At 63.4% G+C, this 20,279-nt stretch overlaps 1 protein-coding gene across 14 annotated transcripts in view; it reads right to left on the reverse strand.

Moving 5' to 3' along the window:
- Sned1 (sushi, nidogen and EGF like domains 1) overlaps nt 1-20,279 on the reverse strand; it is a 77,889-nt gene that overhangs the window by 34,221 nt on the left and 23,389 nt on the right. For 13 of the 14 annotated variants that reach the window (XR_007210675.1, XM_048344376.1, XM_048344371.1 and 10 more), the window contains exons 3-17: nt 18,095-18,235; nt 17,407-17,569; nt 14,887-15,012; nt 14,524-14,637; nt 12,371-12,484; nt 12,173-12,286; nt 11,906-12,031; nt 11,612-11,716; nt 11,292-11,405; nt 10,436-10,552; nt 8,849-8,965; nt 8,475-8,591; nt 8,156-8,269; nt 7,880-8,053; nt 3,692-3,805 (exon numbers count right to left, since the gene is read on the reverse strand). Coding sequence is in view for 13 of the 14 variants with exons in the window: in XM_048344376.1 (XP_048200333.1) it covers nt 3,692-3,805; nt 7,880-8,053; nt 8,156-8,269; nt 8,475-8,591; nt 8,849-8,965; nt 10,436-10,552; nt 11,292-11,405; nt 11,612-11,716; nt 11,906-12,031; nt 12,173-12,286; nt 12,371-12,484; nt 14,524-14,637; nt 14,887-15,012; nt 17,407-17,569; nt 18,095-18,235 (1,870 nt within the window). In the remaining variant the exon portion in view is untranslated. The remainder of the gene's footprint in view (nt 1-3,691; nt 3,806-7,879; nt 8,054-8,155; nt 8,270-8,474; nt 8,592-8,848; nt 8,966-10,435; nt 10,553-11,291; nt 11,406-11,611; nt 11,717-11,905; nt 12,032-12,172; nt 12,287-12,370; nt 12,485-14,523; nt 14,638-14,886; nt 15,013-17,406; nt 17,570-18,094; nt 18,236-20,279) is intronic. The other variant, XM_048344378.1, reaches the window with a different exon arrangement.

The raw sequence follows: 20,279 nt of genomic DNA on the forward strand, positions 1-20,279 counted from the left end.
TCTGAGGGGGACATGGATCTGAGGGGGACAGGGATCTGAGGGGGACAGGGATCTGAGGGGGACAGGGACCTGAGGGGGACAGGGATCTGAGGGGGACAGGGATCTGAGGGGGACAGGGATCTGAGGGGGACAGGGACCTGAGGGGGACAGGGATCTGAGGGGGACAGGGATCTGAGGGGGACAGGGATCTGAGGGGGACAGGGATCTGAGGAGGACAGGGACCTGAGGAGGACAGGGATCTGAGGAGGACAGGGGCCTGAGGAGGAGAGGGACGTGAGGGGGACAGGGATCTGAGGAGGACAGGGACCTGAGGAGGACAGGGATCTGAGGAGGAGAGGGATCTGAGGAGGAGAGGGATCTGAGGGGGAGAGGGACCTGAGGAGGACAGGGATCTGAGGAGGACAGGGATCTGAGGGGGACAGGGATCTGAGGAGGACAGGGATCTGAGGAGGACAGGGATCTGAGGAGGACAGGGATCTGAGGGGGACAGGGATCTGAGGAGGACAGGGACCTGAGGAGGACAGGGATCTGAGGAGGAGAGGGACCTGAGGAGGAGAGGGACCTGAGGATGACAGGGACCTGAGGAGGAGAGGGATCTGAGGGGGACAGGGACCTGAGGGGGACAGGGATCTGAGGAGGACAGGGACCTGAGGGGGACAGGGATCTGAGGAGGACAGGGACCTGAGGAGGACAGGGATCTGAGGGGGACAGGGATCTGAGGATGACAGGGCCTGAGGAGGAGAGGGATCTGAGGAGGACAGGGATCTGAGGAGGAGAGGGACCTGAGGAGGACAGGGATCTGAGGAGGACAGGGATCTGAGGAGGAGAGGGATCTGAGGAGGACAGGGACCTGAGGAGGACAGGGATCTGAGGGGGACAGGGACCTGAGGGGGACAGGGATCTGAGGAGGACAGGGACCTGAGGGGGACAGGGATCTGAGGGGGACAGGGACCTGAGGGGGACAGGGATCTGAGGGGGACAGGGACCTGAGGGGGACAGGGATCTGAGGGGGACAGGGACCTGAGGGGGACAGGGATCTGAGGAGAACAGGGATCTGAGGAGGAGAGGGACCTGAGGAGGACAGGGACCTGAGGAGGACAGGGACCTGAGGAGGACAGGGATCTGAGGAGGAGAGGGATCTGAGGGGGAGAGGGATCTGAGGAGGAGAGGGACCTGAGGGGGACAGGGATCTGAGGGGGACAGGGACCTGAGGGGAACAGGGATCTGAGGGGGACAGGGATCTGAGGAGGACAGGGATCTGAGGAGGAGAGGGACCTGAGGATGACAGGGACCTGAGGAGGACAGGGATCTGAGGAGGACAGGGATCTGAGGAGGAGAGGGACCTGAGGAGGAGAGGGACCTGAGGAGGAGAGGGATCTGAGGGGACAGGGACCTGAGGAGGACAGGGACCTGAGGAGGACAGGGACCTGAGGAGGACAGGGATCTGAGGAGGACAGGGACCTGAGGAGGACAGGGATCTGAGGGGGACAGGGATCTGAGGAGGACAGGGATCTGAGGGGGTCAGGGATCTGAGGGGGACAGGGATCTGAGGAGGACAGGGATCTGAGGAGGAGAGGGACCTGAGGAGGAGAGGGACCTGAGGAGGACAGGGACCTGAGGAGGACAGGGATCTGATGAGGACAGGGATCTGAGGAGGAGAGGGACCTGAGGAGGAGAGGGACCTGAGGAGGAGAGAGATCTGAGGGGACAGGGACCTGAGGAGGACAGGGACCTGTGGAGGACAGGGGCCTGAGGAGGACAGGGACCTGAGGAGGACAGGTACCTGAGGAGGACAGGGATCTGAGGAGGACAGGGATCTGAGGAGGACAGGGGCCTGAGGAGGAGAGGGACCTGAGGAGGACAGGGATCTGAGGTGGACAGGGATCTGAGGAGGAGAGGGACCTGAGGAGGAGAGGGACCTGAGGAGGAGAGGGATCTGAGGGGACAGGGACCTGAGGAGGACAGGGGCCTGAGGAGGACAGGGACCTGAGGGGGACAGGGATCTGAGGAGGACAGGGACCTGAGGGGGACAGGGATCTGAGGAGGACAGGGATCTGAGGAGGACAGGGGCCTGAGGAGGAGAGGGACCTGAGGAGGACAGGGATCTGAGGAGGACAGGGATCTGAGGAGGACAGGGATCTGAGGAGGACAGGGACCTGAGGAGGACAGGGATCTGAGGAGGACAGGGATCTGAGGAGGAGAGGGACCTGAGGGGGACAGGGACCTGAGGAGGACAGGGATCTGAGGAGGACAGGGATCTGAGGAGGACAGGGATCTGAGGAGGAGAGGGATCTGAGGAGGACAGGGACCTGAGGAGGACAGGGATCTGAGGAGGACAGGGATCTGAGGATGACAGGGACCTGAGGATGACAGGGACCTGAGGGGGACAGGGATCTGAGGGGGACAGGGATCTGAGGAGGACAGGGACCTGAGGAGGACAGGGACCTGAGGAGGAGAGGGACCTGAGGAGGACAGGGATCTGAGGATGACAGGGCCTGAGGAGGAGAGGGATCTGAGGAGGACAGGGGCCTGAGGAGGACAGGGATCTGAGGGGGACAGGGATCTGAGGAGGAGAGGGACCTGAGGAGGACAGGGATCTGAGGAGGAGAGGGACCTGAGGAGGACAGGGATCTGAGGATGACAGGGCCTGAGGAGGAGAGGGATCTGAGGAGGACAGGGGCCTGAGGAGGACAGGGATCTGAGGGGGACAGGGATCTGAGGGGGAGAGGGACCTGAGGAGGAGAGGGACCTGAGGAGGACAGGGATCTGAGGAGGACAGGGATCTGAGGAGGACAGGGATCTGAGGAGGAGAGGGACCTGAGGAGGACAGGGACCTGAGGAGGACAGGGATCTGAGGAGGACAGGGACCTGAGGGGGACAGGGATCTGAGGAGGACAGGGATCTGAGGAGGACAGGGATCTGAGGAGGACAGGGATCTGAGGAGGACAGGGATCTGAGGAGGACAGGGATCTGAGGAGGACAGGGATCTGAGGGGGACAGGGATCTGAGGAGGACAGGGATCTGAGGAGGACAGGGACCTGAGGAGGAGAGGGACCTGAGGAGGAGAGGGATCTGAGGGGACAGGGACCTGAGGAGGAGAGGGATCTGAGGAGGACAGGGATCTGAGGAGGACAGGGATCTGAGGAGGACAGGGATCTGAGGAGGACAGGGACCTGAGGAGGACAGGGAACTTAGGCTCCAGCTGTGCGGCTTTTATCTCTAACCCTGTCTTTGCTCTTCCTTGGCAGGCATGCCACCCCTATGGCCAGCCCCTTTCTCCATCCTTTTCAGTCTGCACTCCATGCCTGAAGCCTCCCTGGTGTCACAACTGTGCACTGCTGACCCTGAGTTCTGCTCTCCCTGTGGTCCAGCGTCCAGGACTTATTGCCCTGAAAGTGTGCGTTTTACAAGTCTAGTTTGGTCACACACAGGGCAATGGCCGGCAGGACCCGGCTTTGGGGGTTGTGTGGTTACCTTCTTGTCCTGCCATGGACTCGGCTCTGAGGCCCGGCCCATGGTTCTCAGCCGAGGTCAGTCCCCCAGTCGAGGGAGGCTGGGAGCTTTGTGAATCAGTGCTGGCAGAGCCCTGAGGGAACGGCGGGGCCACACTGGTGTCTAGGCAGATTGATGGAGATGCAGAGTGTCTGCGGCCTGAGGACCGTGGTGTGGGGGGCAGGGGCGGCACTCTTACCCAGCTCGCAGTGGGCTCCTTCGTACCCAGGGCCGCAGAGGCACAGGTACCCAGCGGTGTGGTCCTGGCAGGAGCCCCCGTGCAAGCATGGCTGAGAACGGCACTCATCTACTTCTGAAAGGGGAAAGCACAGAAGAACACCAAGTAAAATCAACAAGGGTGTACATTATTTCCGAGGAGCGGGACACATCTTTTGATTCCCTTGATGCGTGGAGAAGCCAGACTGGGGCAGGTGTTTAGAGAAGGCAGTCTGTGGCCCCAGGTCTTCAGCCCGGCCTGTGTGTGACATGGCTGCGGTTGCTCACCGTCGCCTTACGGCCTCAGAAGTCACTGGATTTAACTCCAAAGGCCTCAGAAGTTTGGCATGAAGTGCCCTGTGGCTGATCTTGCCACCACAGCACAGAAAAGTCATTTGTGGGACAGTGCATGCAGGAGCAATCTGCAGATATAAAGGTTCACCACGTCTCTTCTGCACTGGAAACCTTGCTCCTGTGTGTAAGAGTTTAATCTGAGAAGAATCCAATTGTAGTGCTTCCTTAGTAATAGCAGCAGCCCCGTGGACCTGGAGCTAGCACCACTGGGGGCTCATCTGTGCACGAGGGCTTGGGGCTCGTCCACACACCCGGGGATTCATCTACACACCCAGGGCTCATCTGCACACCCGGGACTCATTCACACACCCAGGACTCATCTGCATGCCCAGAGTTCAGGGCTCATCCTTACATATGGGGCGTGTCCACACACCCGGGGCTCATCTGCACAGGTGGGGCTCATCTGCACACCCGGGGCTCACCCGCACACCCGGGGCTCACCCTCACACCCGGGGCTCACCTGCACACCCGGGGCTCACCCGCACACCCGGGGCTCACCCTCACACCCGGGGCTCATCTGCACACCCGGGGCTCACCCTCACACCCAGGGCTCATCCGCACACCCGGGGCTCACCCTCACACCCGGGGCTCATCCGCACACCCGGGGCTCATCTGCACACCCGGGGCTCACCCTCACACCCGGGGCTCATCTGCACACCCGGGGCTCACCCGCACACCCGGGGCTCACCCTCACACCCGGGGCTCATCTGCACACCCGGGGCTCATCTGCACACCCGGGGCTCACCCTCACACCCGGGGCTCATCTGCACACCCGGGGCTCATCTGCACACCCGGGGCTCACCCTCACACCCGGGGCTCATCTGCACACCCGGGGCTCATCTGCACAGGTGGGGCTCACCCGCACACCCGGGGCTCACCCTCACACCCGGGGCTCACCCTCACACCCGGGGCTCACCCTCACACCCGGGGCTCATCCGCACACCCGGGGCTCATCCGCACACCCGGGGCTCACCCTCACACCCGGGGCTCATCTGCACACCCGGGGCTCACCCGCACACCCGGGGCTCACCCTCACACCCGGGGCTCACCCGCACACCCGGGGCTCACCCGCACACCCGGGGCTCACCCTCACACCCGGGGCTCATCCGCACACCCGGGGCTCATCTGCACAGGTGGGGCTCATCTGCACACCCGGAGCTCATCTGCACACCCGGGGCTCATCTGCACACCCGGAGCTCATCTGCACACCCGGGGCTCACCCGCACACCCGGGGCTCACCCGCACACCCGGGGCTCACCCTCACACCCGGGGCTCATCTGCACACCCGGGGCTCACCCTCACACCCGGGGCTCATCTGCACACCCGGGGCTCACCCGCACACCCGGGGCTCACCTGCACACCCGGGGCTCACCCTCACACCCGGGGCTCATCTGCACACCCGGGGCTCACCCTCACACCCGGGGCTCATCCGCACACCCGGGGCTCACCCTCACACCCGGGGCTCATCCGCACACCCGGGGCTCACCCTCACACCCGGGGCTCACCCTCACACCCGGGGCTCACCCGCACACCCGGGGCTCTCCGCACACCCGGGGCTCATCCGCACACCCGGGGCTCTCCGCACACCCGGGGCTCATCCGCACACCCGGGGCTCACCCTCACACCCGGACCTCACCTGCACACCCGGGGCTCACCCTCACACCCGGGGCTCACCCTCACACCCGGGGCTCACCCTCACACCCGGGGCTCACCCTCACACCCGGGGCTCACCCGCACACCCGGGGCTCTCCGCACACCCGGGGCTCATCCGCACACCCGGGGCTCTCCGCACACCCGGGGCTCATCCGCACACCCGGGGCTCACCCTCACACCCGGGGCTCACCCGCACACCCGGGGCTCACCCTCACACCCGGGGCTCATCGCACACTCAGGGCTCATCTGCACACCCGGGGCTCACCCGCACACCCGGGGCTCACCCTCACACCCGGGGCTCTCCGCACACCCGGGGCTCACCCTCACACCCGGGGCTCACCCGCACACCCGGGGCTCACCCGCACACCCGGGGCTCACCCTCACACCCGGGGCTCATCTGCACACCCGGGGCTCATCTGCACAGGTGGGGCTCATCTGCACACCCGGGGCTCACCCTCACACCCGGGGCTCACCCGCACACCCGGGGCTCATCCGCACACCCGGGGCTCATCCGCACACCCGGGGCTCACCCTCACACCCGGGGCTCATCTGCACACCCGGGGCTCATCTGCACACCCGGGGCTCACCCTCACACCTGGGGCTCACCCTCACACCCGGGGCTCACCCTCACACCCGGGGCTCATCTGCACACCCGGGGCTCATCTGCACACCCGGGGCTCACCCTCACACCCGGGGCTCATCTGCACACCCGGGGCTCACCCTCACACCCGGGGCTCATCTGCACACCCGGGGCTCATCCGCACACCCGGGGCTCATCTGCACACCCGGGGCTCACCCGCACACCCAGGGCTCATCCGCACACCCGGGGCTCATCCGCACACCCGGGGCTCACCCTCACACCTGGGGCTCATCGCACACTCAGGGCTGGTCTGCAAACCCAGGGTCCAGGGCTCATCTACAGACCCGGGACTTGGGGCTCATCCGCCCACCTGGGTCTCATCCGCACACTCACTGCTCATTCACTCAGGCTTCCTCCTCACTTGTGATGACAACCTCTGGGCTATCATTTCTCCCTCTCTGCGTGCCCCCCGCCCCCGCTTTTTTGCCAGTCCTGGGGCTTGAACTCAGGGCCTAGGCATTGTCCCTGAGCTTCCTTTGTGCAAGGCTAGCACTCTACCACTTGAGCCACAGGTACTACTTCTGGCCTTTCTGTTTATGTGGTATTGAGAAGAATCGAACCCAGGGGCTTCATGCATGCTAGGCAAGCACGCTACCACTAAGCCAGATTCCCAGTCCTTACTGTAGCTTTTTTTTTTTTTTTGCCAGTCCTGGGCCTTGGACTCAGGGCCTGAGCACTGTCCCTGGCTTCTTTTTGCTCAAGGCTAGCACTCTGCCACTTGAGCCGCAGAGCCACTTCTGGCCATTTTCTGTATATGTGGTGCTGGGGAATCAAACCCAGGGCCTCATGTATACGAGGCAAGCGCTCTTGCCACTAGGCCATATCCCCAGCCCCTTACTGTAGCTTTTTAATCATTATGTTTAGACTTTCTCTTGAAGCCCTGGCTGGGGCTCAGGAGAGCCGCAGAGGATTGGTGCTTGAGGCCAGGAGGCTTCCACTAGAACCCTTCATCTGGGTAGGGCTATACAAGGTGGCCTGGGCTGGTGGTAATTTGGGAGATAGTAATTTTCTTATGTGCTGTCACCACTGCCCTAAGAATACTTGTTTTATGAAAGCTGTGTTCACATCACACAGCTTTTCTGAGGAGCAGGATCTGGATGTTGGGGCTGCATGCACCTACAGCAACGTTAAGGTTCTACATCTCCAGAGTTGCAAATCCAAGGGGCCCCTGCCCCAAGGCCCGCACCCCCACCTGCAGGACCGATGTGGTGGGGCTCGGGAGGGGGTGCTTTCTGGAGCCACCATGCGGGTGGGCAAGGGGCTTGTTCAAATGCAGGCTCTGGGTGGGAAGCAGAGCAGGAGGCAGGCCTTGCACACACCCTGCCCTTAGGCTACATCTTGGCCTGGGTGCTTGGCTTCTGCTCAGGGTTGTTCTGAGGATAGGAAACCCCTAGGGAGGGTGGTCCAGAGCAGAGCTGAGCAGTCCTCGCTGCTGTCTCCACAGGCCCTGTGGCTCAGGAGAAGAGATGAGGGGCTGCAGAGGGTACCGACCCTGCCACCCATCCTGGGGACCCACAGAATCACCGAGGCACTGGGGAGGCTGGCTCCAGACGCCCTGGGGCTGGCAGACATGGGCGTGGCTGGGGGCATTCAGGCTGTAGCCACGGTCACATGTATACAGGGCCACGGAGCCCACGCGAGTCCCATTGAAGCGCACCGTGGCATGCTGCACCTCCTCGGGGCGTCCGCAGTCCACCTCTGCAGGGGCACAGCCACAGGTCCTGAGCACGGCTGCCCCGCCGGGCCCCTCCGTCCTTCCACCTGACCCAGCGCCCGGGCTCAGCCCGCCCTGGCTCTCACCTGTCTGGCACCTGTGTCCTGTGAACCCTGGAGGACAGTGGCAAGAGAAATCCATGCCCAGATCCTCACAGGTGCCCCTGTTCATGCATGGGCTCCGGAAGCAGGGGGAGGGGGCTGCAAGAGTACAGAAGAGCCATCAAGGGGCCTCCTCCCCTCAGTGAGGCCTCAGGACTGCGTGCGGGTCCTGCTGCCGCCCGCCACCCGCCCGCCACCGTGGCCACCCGCCGCCTGCACCCCCCCCTCCAGACCCTGGGCCAGCCCTGCCCACTGAGCCTGTCCTCGGGTGCAGAGAGGGAGCCCCAGCCACCGGCCCCCCTACCGATCTCACAGTGCCTTCCAGAGAAGCCCGGAGGGCAGTCACACTTGTATTTGCCAATGTAGTGGAAGCAAGTGCCACCATTGTGGCAAGGGCCGGAGGCACAGGAGTCTGGCTTCCCTGGAAACAGAAGGCACCAGCAGGGGTGAGTCATGGCCCTGTGCCCCTTCCTCATCCCCAGCCAACAGAGTTGAGTCATGGCCCCTTGCCCCGCTCTCAATTCCCCAACATCCTAGAAGTGGGGGTCTTGATGAGGACGCTTCTGAGAAACACACGCGTGGCGGCTGAGGTCAGGGCCGGGGGTCTCCGTCAGGGCTCAGGTCTGTCCCCCTCTATCCCCGCCGGCCAGGCCCTAACTCAGGGCTTGCCAGTCTCACCGATTTCGCAGTGCCTCCCGGTGAAGCGGTATGGGCAGGTGCAGTGGTACTCGCTGCCTATTTCTTTGCACGTGCCCCCGTTCCGGCAAGGCCCAGAGTTGCACAGGTGTGGCCGGGCTGTGGGGGGGGTGGTGGTGAGTGGACATGGGCCAGCCTCCTGGCTGCACAGAGCCACCCCGCTATGTCTTTTCAGCTCTCTGGCACTAGGTGGCATCAGCAAGCGAGTCCCGCTTTTCAATTTAAGTCCCAAGGCCCAACGCAGCAGGAGTCAAGACATCCACTGGCTACAAGTGCCTGTTATCCTAGCTCCTCAGGAGGCTGAGATCTGAGGATCAAGATTCAAAGCCAGTCTGAGCAGAAAGGCCCCGATGAGACTCCTATCGCCAACTGACCACTCAAAAGCTGGAAGTAGAGCTGTAGCTCAAAGTGGTAGAGCACTGGCCTTGAGCTAAAGAGCTCAGGGACAACTCCCAGGCCCTGAGTTCAAGCCCCACAACCGACAGAGAAAAAAAAAAAGTGTGAACTGAATGAGTTATTAAGTCCAACGTGCTGGTCCTCCAACCGGATGGGTCGCACCTTCACAGGGACTAGAGTCCCGGGGCTCCCTCATCACCCTGGGGGAAGCACAGGAGGAAGGCGGCTTGCCCCCTCTCTCCCCGCACCCTCTGCCCGGAAAGCCTCACGGGCTCCAATCCCGCCGCCCCATCCCCGAGAGCAGCCTTCCGTGTCCTTTTACGCCGCCCCCGCCCCGGGTGGGATCAGAGATGTCCATGCTAGTGGCTCCATCTGCTCTTCAGAGCCGGGACCCTGGGGCGGCTGGTGCTGATTCTGAGGTGGGCACAGGACCCATGCAGATGGCGACACTGGGAGGCTGGCCTAGAGGCAGAGTCAGCTCCTGGGAGCTGTGGCCTCTGCCCCTGGGGTGTGCAGCAGGGGTGCAGGGCCCCCCCTGAGGTGCCCCGGGGATCACAGCGCGTGGCTTCCAAGTGCCCGGGAGGCCAGGGCTGCAGCTCTCGAAATGTATTTGTGGGGGAATACTAATATTCCCCACGCTGACTGCAGAGCAGAAAAATGAAGCTTGTTCTGAGGGACGCAGGGACGGGGGTGACGTGCTGCCTCAAACGGGAGAGGGCCCGGGGGCAAGTGAGGGGGGGGGTGGCCTGCGGTGGGGCGGGAGCTGGGGCGCTCTCCAGGGTGCTGACACGGGCCTCGGGCCGCCTCCGCCCTGCCCGCGGCCCCGCCCCTGCCAGAGGCCACGCCCTGTCCCTCGCAGGCCCCGCCCCTGCCAGAGGCCACGCCCCGTCCCTCGCAGGCCCCCTGCCTGAGGCCACGCCCACGCACCGCCCTCGCAGGCCCCGCCCTTGCCAGAGGCCACGCCCCGTCCCTCGCAGGCCCCGCCCCTGCCAGAGGCCACGCCCCGTCCCTCGCAGGCCCCGCCCCTGCCAGAGGCCACGCCCACGCCCTCGCAGGCCCCCTGCCTGAGGCCACGCCCACGCACCACCCCTCACAGGCCCCCTGCCTGAGGCCACGCCCCCGCACCGCCCTCGCCAGAGGCCCCGCCCACGCCCCCGCGGGCCCCGCCCCCACCTTTCTCGCAGTGCCGGCCGTGGAAGCCGCGCGGGCACTCGCAGGTGTAGGAGTCCTCGTGGGCGGCGCAGGAGCCTCCGTTGAAGCAGGGGTCGGAGTCGCAGGGCGATGGCGGGGCTGCGGGGGCAGAGGGCCGTCCTGGAGCATGTGCCTGCCAGGGTCACCCTGCCATCCTGTCTGGAACCAAGGCCACTTAAAACACGCTCGTGGCGCCCCTCTGCATTCCTGCCCTGGGCTGTGCTGCTCCTGGGCCCCCAGCCGCCTCCAGGACGCGGGCACCGCCACAGCTTCACACCAAGTGTGGACTGCTGGATGCCTGTGTGTGTGCACGCTCGCGCATGTGCCAGTCCTGCGGCTCGAACTCAGGGCCTGGGCACCGTCCCTGAGACCATGTTGCTCAAGCCTGGCACTCTACTACTTGAGCCACAGCTCCATTTTCAGAGTGCATGTGCGTGCATGTGTGTGTGTGTGCGTGTGCATGTGTGTGTTTAATTGGAGATGGTCCTGTGAACTTTCCTGCCCAGGCTGGTTTTGAACCGTGATCCTTAGCTCTCAGCCTGCTGAGTAGCTAGGGTTACAGGTGTGAGCACCGGTGTTGGGCTACCCCGTACTGTCCTAACACCTTGCACCTGGTCTTTGGGAAGGCCTGGCATGGGCCTTGCCTTTGTCAACATGCTTTCCTTCCCAGGAGTGGAGACCCTGTTGGCATTGCTGGTGAGGCAGGCAGAGAGAGGCTCCTGCACCCTCGGGGTCTCCAGGGCCAGCCCTCGCCCTGCCCGCCTCACCCACACTGCCCCCCCCAGGCCCTGTCCCTGGTCGCTGGCCGGGAGCCCCGTGGGCTGCCCCTGCCACTCACAGTGGCTGGCGCTGTGGTCGGTGTGGCAGACGCACAGGTAGCTCCCTCCGTACTCCATGCAGTGGCCTCCGTCCGGACACTGGGTGTTCATGCTGCAGGGCATGGCTGTGACTTCTGGAGGGAACGAAGCTCTTGGAGCCCTCTCAGCTCCCCAGGGCCTGGCCTCCCCGAGAAGGGGGGCTGCTGAAGACCCAGCGGCCCCACAGGAGGACCGTCCTGGCGCACCGGCCCGCCCCGGCGCGGTGTGGGGTTACGGGACCGCTGCCCACCCGCTAGGTGATAGGAGATGGGACAGGAAGAGCTCAGCCCTGGGCACCCACCAAATTCACACAGGAGCCCAAAGAACCCAGGGGGGCACTGGCAGAGGGTGACGTTGGTGCCTAGGCACCGGCCTCCGTTCCGGCATTCACAGTCATTCGGGGTTCCTGTGACAAGAGGGGGAGAGCTCCTGCGTGGGGCGTGCCGCAGCCCCGCCCGCCCGCCCACCCGCCCGCCCGCCCACCCGCCCCTGCCCTTGCTTGGCCTCCCCTACAACTCCTGTGCGCACAGGTTTCTGGATGCACAACCCACGGGCCCAGCCTGCTGGCCCTGCCCTGGACGCAGCCCCGACTCACGCTCTCTGCAGTCCAGGCCCATGAAGCCCTCGGGGCATTCGCACACGTAGCCCCGGTCCGCATCCACACAGGTTCCCCCGTTCTGACAGGGGGCCGAGAGGCAGGCCTCGGGCGTGGGGGCGTTTCCTGCAGGAAGACCGTGGCCAGCAGAGAGGTGGGGACGATGCTCCGAGGAAGGAGAGGTGTCCTCCCCGGGCCCGGCCCCCCGGCTGGGCCCCTCCCCCAGGCCCAGCCCAGGCGGTGGAGCCGGGGGCCTGCCGCGGCTACCTGTCTCACAGCGAGGCCCCTCGAAGGGCTCTGCACACACGCAGGTGTAGTTCCCCACCAGGTCCACGCAGGAGCCTCCGTTCAGGCACGGGTCAGAGCCGCACTCATCCACATCTGGGGGCAGCAGGCGCAGGGCTCGAGCCCCAGGGCTCCCGGAGGGGGCCCCTCCCCGGCCGCCGCCCCGGGCTGCCCACTTACCTGTCTCACAGGCGGCTCCGGTGTACCCCGCCCGGCACACACACACCGCAGAGCTGCTGTCTGCCTGGCACTGGCCGCCATTTTGACACACCTTATCGTCGCACGGGGACCGGGCTGCAGGCGACACGAGGACAGGGCCCTGGATTCCTAGCTGCGGCTGCCTGCTGGGCAGAAGCCCCTGAGGACACCCACCGAGCCCAAGTCCCACCTGCACGGGGCCTGCGGCTCCGAAGCTCCGGGCTGGCTCCGGAGGAGGACATCAGGGAGGAGGCCTAGTCAGAGCGGCTGGTTGTCCAAAGAACCATGAACATTGGACCTATCCCAGCACACCTGGCGTGGACGGAGCTTCTAGGGCCTGGGAGGAGCCACTGTGGGCGCAGCTCCCTCCCTGGAGCCCCGCTCCCCACAGGCCTGGTGTCCCGTTTGGTCAGCATCTCGCAGGTCACAGGTCACGGAGGAGGGGTCACCCAGGGGCCTCTCTAGGCTTCTCGGGTAGGCAGAGGCAGAGGGCCAACCCCACGGCAGCTCCTACACCGTGCCACGCGGCTGGTGCTGGGGACCCACGGGCGAGGAGGCCCAGCCTCCGCCCGGGGGAAAGCTGTTCTGCACAGAACGTCCTCCGACCCGCTGGGCTCTGGCTGGGGCCCACGCTGCGTCCCCGTCACTGCCAGGCCCACAAGCAAGCTGGGAGGAGGGGCAGCTGGAGGCTCTGTTTGCCCCTTCTGAAATCAAGTCACGTGGCCTTTCCATTTCTCCTGTAGAATTTTATTCTAGCATGTGTGTGTGTGTGCATGCGTGTGTGCGCACACACACACACTTCCTGGCGTTTGAATTCAGAACCTGGGTGCAGTGGCTGACCCTTTTTGCTCAAGGCTAGTGCTCTACCACTTGAATCACAGCTTCACTTCCAGCTTATTTGGTTCTTAAGTGTCTCTTGGATTTTCCTATCTGGGCTGGCTTCAAACCCCAATCCTCAGCTCTCAACCTCCTGAGTAGCTAGGATTACAGACATGAGCCACCAGCGCCTAACTTGCTTGCTTTTCTTTCTTTCTTTCTTTCTTTTTTTTTTTTCCCAGTCCTGGGCCTTGAACTCAGGGCCTGAGCACTGTCCCTGGCTTCTCTGTGCTCAAGGCTAGCACTCTGCCACTTGAGCCACAGCGCCCCTTCTGGCCTTTTCTATTTATGTGGTGCTGAGGAATTGAACCCAGGGCTTCATGCATGCAAGGTGAGCACTCTACCGCTAAGCCACCTTCCCAGCCCAGCGCCTAGCTTTCGGATGCATTTTTATGTCAGCCTTTTACTGTCATTCAACTCTAGTTCTCTAGTACAATGCGTGTGCACTGGCACTAACTACGTAGCTTTCTGTGGCTAGGGACCTCGGGCCGTGTTTCTGCACTGAGGTACTGGTATTGCTGCCACGTGAGTACACTTGAATTACAACACTCTATCCCACGTTTTGTGAGAGTGTTCACAGGGACTGTGTGTCTGGCTGAGCTGCTCTGATATGAAGCCCCCCGCCCATGCAGCGCCCCATGATGGTGCTGGGGGCTGGGAGCAATCTGGATGCGAGGGGTCTGGGGTGCCGGTCAGAGGGTGGGTAGGGGGAGGCCGAATCAGAGGAGCTGGACTCTGCAGGCAGTCTGGCCGTGGCTTGGAACCGCCTGTGCAGGTGAGGACCCCAGCCCAGGCAGGGACCCCGGGCAGGAGGGAAGCGGTGGACACAGCTGTGCTGAGGGGCAGCTGGCTCCAGCAGGTACGGGGGGGGGGGGGTAGAGAATGTCCTCCGGAAGCACCCACCCCAGGCTTCCATCTCATTCAGAGGGGTCAGCCTTAACCCCGTCACCCAGCCATGGGGGCTCTCCTTCAGGTCCCGCAGCCAGACGGCGGCTTGGACTGGCACAGTGCAGGTCCCGGGCACCAGCCTCACCTTTGACCCACTGCCAGGGTCAAGGCAGCCCACGTGTGCGGCCATCCCCTAGTCCGGGCCACACACACACACACACACACACACACACACACACACACACGAGATAGGCCCATCCTCTAGAGTCTGGACCCCACCCACCCCACCCAGGCCTCTCCTCTGGAGTCTGGCCTCCCCCGGCCGTGTGGAGCTGCGCTGCGGCAGGTGAGGGGCGCAGGCTGGTTCTCACCTGACTCACAGGTGGGCCCCTGGAAGCCCTCTGGGCACTGACAGCTGAAGCTGTTGATCCCATGGGTGCAGATCCCGCCATTCTGACACGGGTGGGAGGTACACTCGTTCACATCTGGAACATGGGGCAGGAAACGGCTGAGGTCTGCCAGGGCCTCCAGCAGGGGAGAGGACAGACGAGAAAACCCTGAGCTTGGGACATCGGAGAGCCAGGGCCAGCAGCAGTGGTGGCCACTAACCCCACTGCATGGACCCATGGCGTCGGGTCCTCAGCACCCCCCCCCCCCACCATGGCGATGGAGACCCAAGGCAGGAGCCTGGTGCAGCCAGTGGATCCCAGCCCCGGTGTGGCCCAGCAACTCACCCAGGTGGCACCTCCGCCCCGTGAAGCCAGCGAGACAGGAGCAGGTGTAGGAGGGGTTGCCTGTGATGCAGTCATCGATGCACTTGCCGCCATTGAGGCATGGGCGCAGGGCCAGGCACACGGAGGCTGCAGGCACGGGAGGGAACCGGAGCCTCGTGCCACTTCCTCCAGGGCGTGGACCAGACCCGTCTCCTTCCTCCTCTCCCCGTACCCACAGGGTCCACCCAGGGGCTGTGATGCTGGCACAGTGCAGCCAAGGCTTCCCTGCCTGGGTCCTGAGGGAGCCTGGCGTGAGGGGTGTGGACGCTGCCTGCTGAGGCCTGCTCTTGCTTCCCATGGAGGCAGACACCCCAGCACTATGTGCACCCACAGCTCCCGGTGTCCTGTCAACCGGTGGGTATCTCTAGCCGCCCCGGCCTGCTCAGCCACTCATCTGGGTTTCCTCCAGTGTGAAACAAGATAGCTGTGTGTGTCCCAGTGTGGCCCGACACCCGGGAAGGGTCTCCTAGGGTTGTGGAGAGCTTTAGCAGCCCTTACACTCAGCCCCACGGACAGGCCACAGCGCCCCACCCCCAGACGGCCCAGCTCAGCCCCCACACCACCAATCCCTGGTGGCAAGGCCGTGGATGCCCACAGGAATGAGCAGATGACCTGACAGACTGGATTTGGCTCCCATATTTGCCCTGCCCATTGCGGAGAGTCCGCGGCATCTCTTGGAACAGAGACCCCACCTCTCAGTGTGCTGAGGGGCACCGTGCTGTCTACCTGTGGCTCGGCCACCAGCCCTGGCTGCCTGCGGGAATCTCCAGACAGAGCGCACGGCCCACCCTCCCTCCCCACGGAGTCACTTACATCACCCCTAGAACTGAGTCAGTCTGGGCAGGCTGTCTGCGAGGCCTGGGCTTGCCTGGTTGTGTCCCTGCTCCCAGCGTTTCAGTCCCTCTTCGGGCACTGTCCTGGTCTCTGGGAAGAAGCTTCCCACACTGGGATGGCACCCCAGGGACTGGCTGGCTGGACCCTCTTCTCAGTGTTTAATTTTGCTGGCTCACAGCACGGGGCTCCGTCCAGAACACGGCCTGGCCGCCCCTGCGCCTTGCTTCTCAACCACCACCCGAGCACCTGGCCGCGGGTCAGGTCATTGACTCCACCCCGCTACCCTGCGCAAGGCAATGCCTGGCTGACCAGTGGTGTCCCGGCCTTCAGTCACCACTGCGCCCTGCCCCGTCCAGAGCTGATCCAGGCCCAGGGGGCCTGGGGTGCAGGAGGGCCCAGAACTCAAGTGCCTCAAGCTTTCTACTCCGGGGCTCAGACCCAAGCTGGGGCCGATCTGTGCCTGGAGGTGTGCTTAACCGCGCCTGGAATCTGGGTCCACTCCAGGTTTCTCACCCAGCCGCCCAGTGGGCTTGGTCAGAAACGCTCTGGGGCGTCTCCCCACCCACCAGTGCCCCTGGCCTCCCTTCCCACCAACGCCTTCACGGTGTGCTTCAGCTCCACTGCCTGGCTTCCCCAACCAATTCCCTGTGGTGCTCAGGCGCCTGACTCTCCCCTGCTCCATGTCCTCAGTGCGCACGCGTGCCTGACTCTCCCCATCCATGTCCTCAGTGCGCACGCGTGCCTGACTCTCCCCATCCATGTCCTCAGTGCGCACGCGTGCCTGACTCTCCCCATCCATGTCCTCAGTGCGCACGCGTGCCTGACTCTCCCCATCCATGTCCTCAGTGCGCACGCGTGCCTGACTCTCCCCATCCATGTCCTCAGTGCGCACGCGTGCCTGACTCTCCCCATCCATGTCCTCAGTGCGCACGCGTGCCTGACTCTCCTCTGCTCCATGTCCTCAGTGCGCGCGCCTGCCTGACTCTCCCCTGCTCCATGTCCTCAGTGCGCACGCGTGCTTGACTCTCCCCTGCTCCATGTCCTCAGTGCGCACGCGTGCCTGACTCTCCCCTGCTCCATGTCCTCAGTGCGCACGCGTGCCTGACTCTCCCCATCCATGTCCTCAGTGCGCACGCGTGCCTGACTCTCCTCTGCTCCATGTCCTCAGTGCGCACGTGTGCCTGAGTGTCCCCCCCCCATGCCGCGCCTGAGCCTCCCTCCCTCCCCCTTCTTGGTGCCCTGTTCCCCCACAGATCCGTTTTGTGCATGCTGTGAAGGATGCACTGGATACACTGGGGCGGGGCGGGGGGGGGGGGGTGTGAAGCACCCTGCTGGGCGACCCCCGGGGGTGAGTCTGGGCCTGGTCCGGGAAGGGGCCTCTCAGGTCCCGGGCTTGGCGGGGCTTCCCCACCGCCGCCGGCCGGCCGCAGGGACCCCGGAGCTGCCCCCAGCGCGCATGCCTGGCAGCACCCGCTCCACAGCCCGGAGGCGGGGTCCTGGGGACACGGGGGTGGCCGCCCGCCCACCCCGCCCGAGGCCGAGGCTCCTCCTCCGGGGGACCCGGCCGCCCCGTACCCCAGCCCCTTCCTCCCGCCGCCGGCCGGGCCGCCCCTCCGCCCCGCCCGGGCCTCGTGGTGGTGCGCTTACTTGTATGGCCGCAGCCCCCCACGCGCACCTGGGCATCATCGATTCTGAACGCCCAGCGCCCCGGCACGCCCACGTTGGTGGTGCTCTCCACGTGGGCCATGTCCACGGTGCGCGAGCCGGGGATGTTGAAGTAGCGCTGCCCGTCGCCCGCGTTGAAGCCTGCCTGGGGATGGGGACATGGGGTGGGGGCAGGTCCCCTGCAGGGCCGACACCCCTCCCCAGGGCAAGCTCGGGTCAGAGTGGAGGGGGCACAGCCTGGGACGCTGGGAAGTCCCCCTCGGAGCTTTACCGCAACCCGCAGTTCAGGCACAGAACGGGTCCTGTTCCCCTCCCCAGGCCCCAGTGATCGCCCAGGACTTCCGGGCCTCCCCTGGGGAAAATGCCACTCCAGGGGACAGCAGGGGTCAGAGGTGCGGCTGGGAGCTCCACTTTTGCAGCTGCTACACAAGGCAATCGAAGCCCTCGAGGCAGGACAGAGGGAGTCAGGGGCTCTGGCTGGCTTTGGGCTCCAGGATGTCCTGTGGCTATGGGCAGGGCCAGGCCCTAAGGACGCCTGGCCACTGTGACACTTCACCCTGGTGTGTCCTGTGGTGAACCCCCCGCCTCCCTCCTCTCCTCAGCTCAGGACAGTCCTGGCATGGAAAGCAGGGCCCCCCGAGCGCCGAGAGCCAGCCCCCAGCTGGCCTACCTGGGCTGCAATGCCCCCCAGGCCGGCGGCATCACCCCCGCTGCTGGCGTGGGTGCCGGTGGTCCAGGATATGGACTCGTAGTTGAAGATGGTGAAGGAGAACTTGCCGTCAGTGATGAGCACAGTTTGGAAAGTGTTGACCTGCCAAGGAGAGGGGGCTGGCTAGGGCCCGCGACACCTCCGGGGCCTGCCCAGGGCTTGCCCAATGCTGCCTTCCCAAGGCAGAGTCTTCATGGCCTTGTCTGCTTCTCAGCTTCCCCCGCCCCCACCGTGGCTCCGGGTGTGAGTGGAGCACACTGCCGAGACCCCAGGCAAACACTCCTGCCCTCGAGGGGGTCAGGGGGTAGGGGAGGGGGACACAGGAGGGAGGGGAGGGCTCACTTGGCCAAATCCTTCGTCTCCGGTGTAAAATGACCAGAAAGGTAGAAATATGGAGACAGATTGACTAAAAAGGAGCCAAGGAAAACGTTTCTTCCCTCCCTTCCTTCCTGATCTTCCAGTATTGAGGCTTGAACTCATGGTCTTTTGCTTTTGTTTGACTTTTTCTGCTCAAGGCTGGCACTCTACCACATGAGCCATAGCTCTACTTCTGACTTTTTTTTTTTTTTTTTTGCCAGTCCTGAGGCTTGGACTCAGGGCCTGAGCACTGTCCCTGGCTTCCTTTTGCTCAAGGCTAGCACTCTGCCACTTGAGCCACAGCACCACTTCTGGCCGTTTTCTGTATATGTGGCGCTGGGGAATCGAACCCCCAGGTCTTCATGTATATGAGGCAAGCACTTGTGCCACTAGGCCATATTCCCAGCCCCTGAAAAGCATTTTTCAATAGCCACGTAGTATGGTTTTTCATGAAGTTCTGCTTCATGATAGTGTTTGTGAGCAGTGTGTGTGTGTGTGTGTGTGTGTATGTGTGTGTGTAAGAAATGCCATTTCTTGTTGGGGAGAAGCAATGATCTTGGGACACACAGGAAACTCAGGAAAAGGTGACATTCGAGCCCTGCTTTGCACTACATGCCAAACTAAGGTTTTTGAATGACGCCTCAGGACTGGAGGTGTGGTTCAGCTGGCAGAGGGCGGTGCGGAATGAAGTCACCAAAGTCTAGAAGGAAATACTAGCCAACATGTATACCATCTCGTGAGCATTTTCTTTAGAGTGGGATGGGGCCAGGACTGATCCCAGAGCCTCGTGCAAGCTGGGCAAGGGCCCTCACCACAGAACTACACCCAGCCCAAAGAGGAAGGCCCAGGCGATGTCTACTAACCGCAAGGGCGAGGAATGCGTTTGAGTGTAGAAAAGTTCTGAATTGAAAAAAGTGCTGTACAATCAAACTGAATGATAAAAGAGCGAAAATGTGTTTGCAACAGGCAGCAGGTAAGCTGTGGTTCCCTTAATGGCAGCAGACACTTCTACAGATCAGTCAGACCAGAAGTAGTCCAGAAAACACTGCCAGAGCACGAACAGATATGTCAGAATAGAATGCACCCACTCGGTGACACCAGAAAAAAATTCAGCATCTCTAGAAATCAAAGATGTGCAAGACAAAGGTTAAAAAAGAGAAGACATTGCTTATGTTTCCTGTTTGACGAACAAGGAAGGAAAGCGGCCGCGTGCTTAGTGGGGGTGCAGGGAGCAGCACTTCCTGGCACCCCTGGGAAGGCAGCTTCTCTGGAGATGTGCACAGGACCATGAACAGAGCAACCTGGCCACACGGAGCCTGTCCCAGGCACCCTGGGTGGCAGCTAGGGGCCGTGGAAGTTCTGGGAGTGGCTGGGATGCACCATTCTGAGGAGCAAGGAGCCAGGCAGGAGATGTCGCCTACCTTTGTGCTAAGGAACCTGCTCCTATCAATGCCACCTGCTGGCACCTGGTGTCTTACGACATGGCTGTGTCCCTGTCGCTCTGTGTGCCCATCAGCTGGGTTCATCCTGCGTGCTCTGTCCAGCCTGTCTCCCTCTGCTCAGGACGCTGCCCGTCACCCAGAAGACGAGGCCACCTCCACACCGCAGGGCCCTTTCCAGGGGTTGGTGGTGGTCATTTCCAGCACAGCCTGGCCGTAGCTGAGTGCTGCAGCCAGAGTGGACGGCTGCCATCTTTACTAGGGCTTGCAGGAGGCTCTGTCCTCCTGTGCCCGGCCCGTGAGCTCAGCCATGTGAGCCCAGCGTTCCTCTTGAGCATAGACCCGCGCCT

The sequence above is a fragment of the Perognathus longimembris genome, chromosome 4, assembly GCF_023159225.1.
Source record: "Perognathus longimembris pacificus isolate PPM17 chromosome 4, ASM2315922v1, whole genome shotgun sequence".
In the NCBI taxonomy this organism is placed as follows: domain Eukaryota; kingdom Metazoa; phylum Chordata; class Mammalia; order Rodentia; family Heteromyidae; genus Perognathus; species Perognathus longimembris.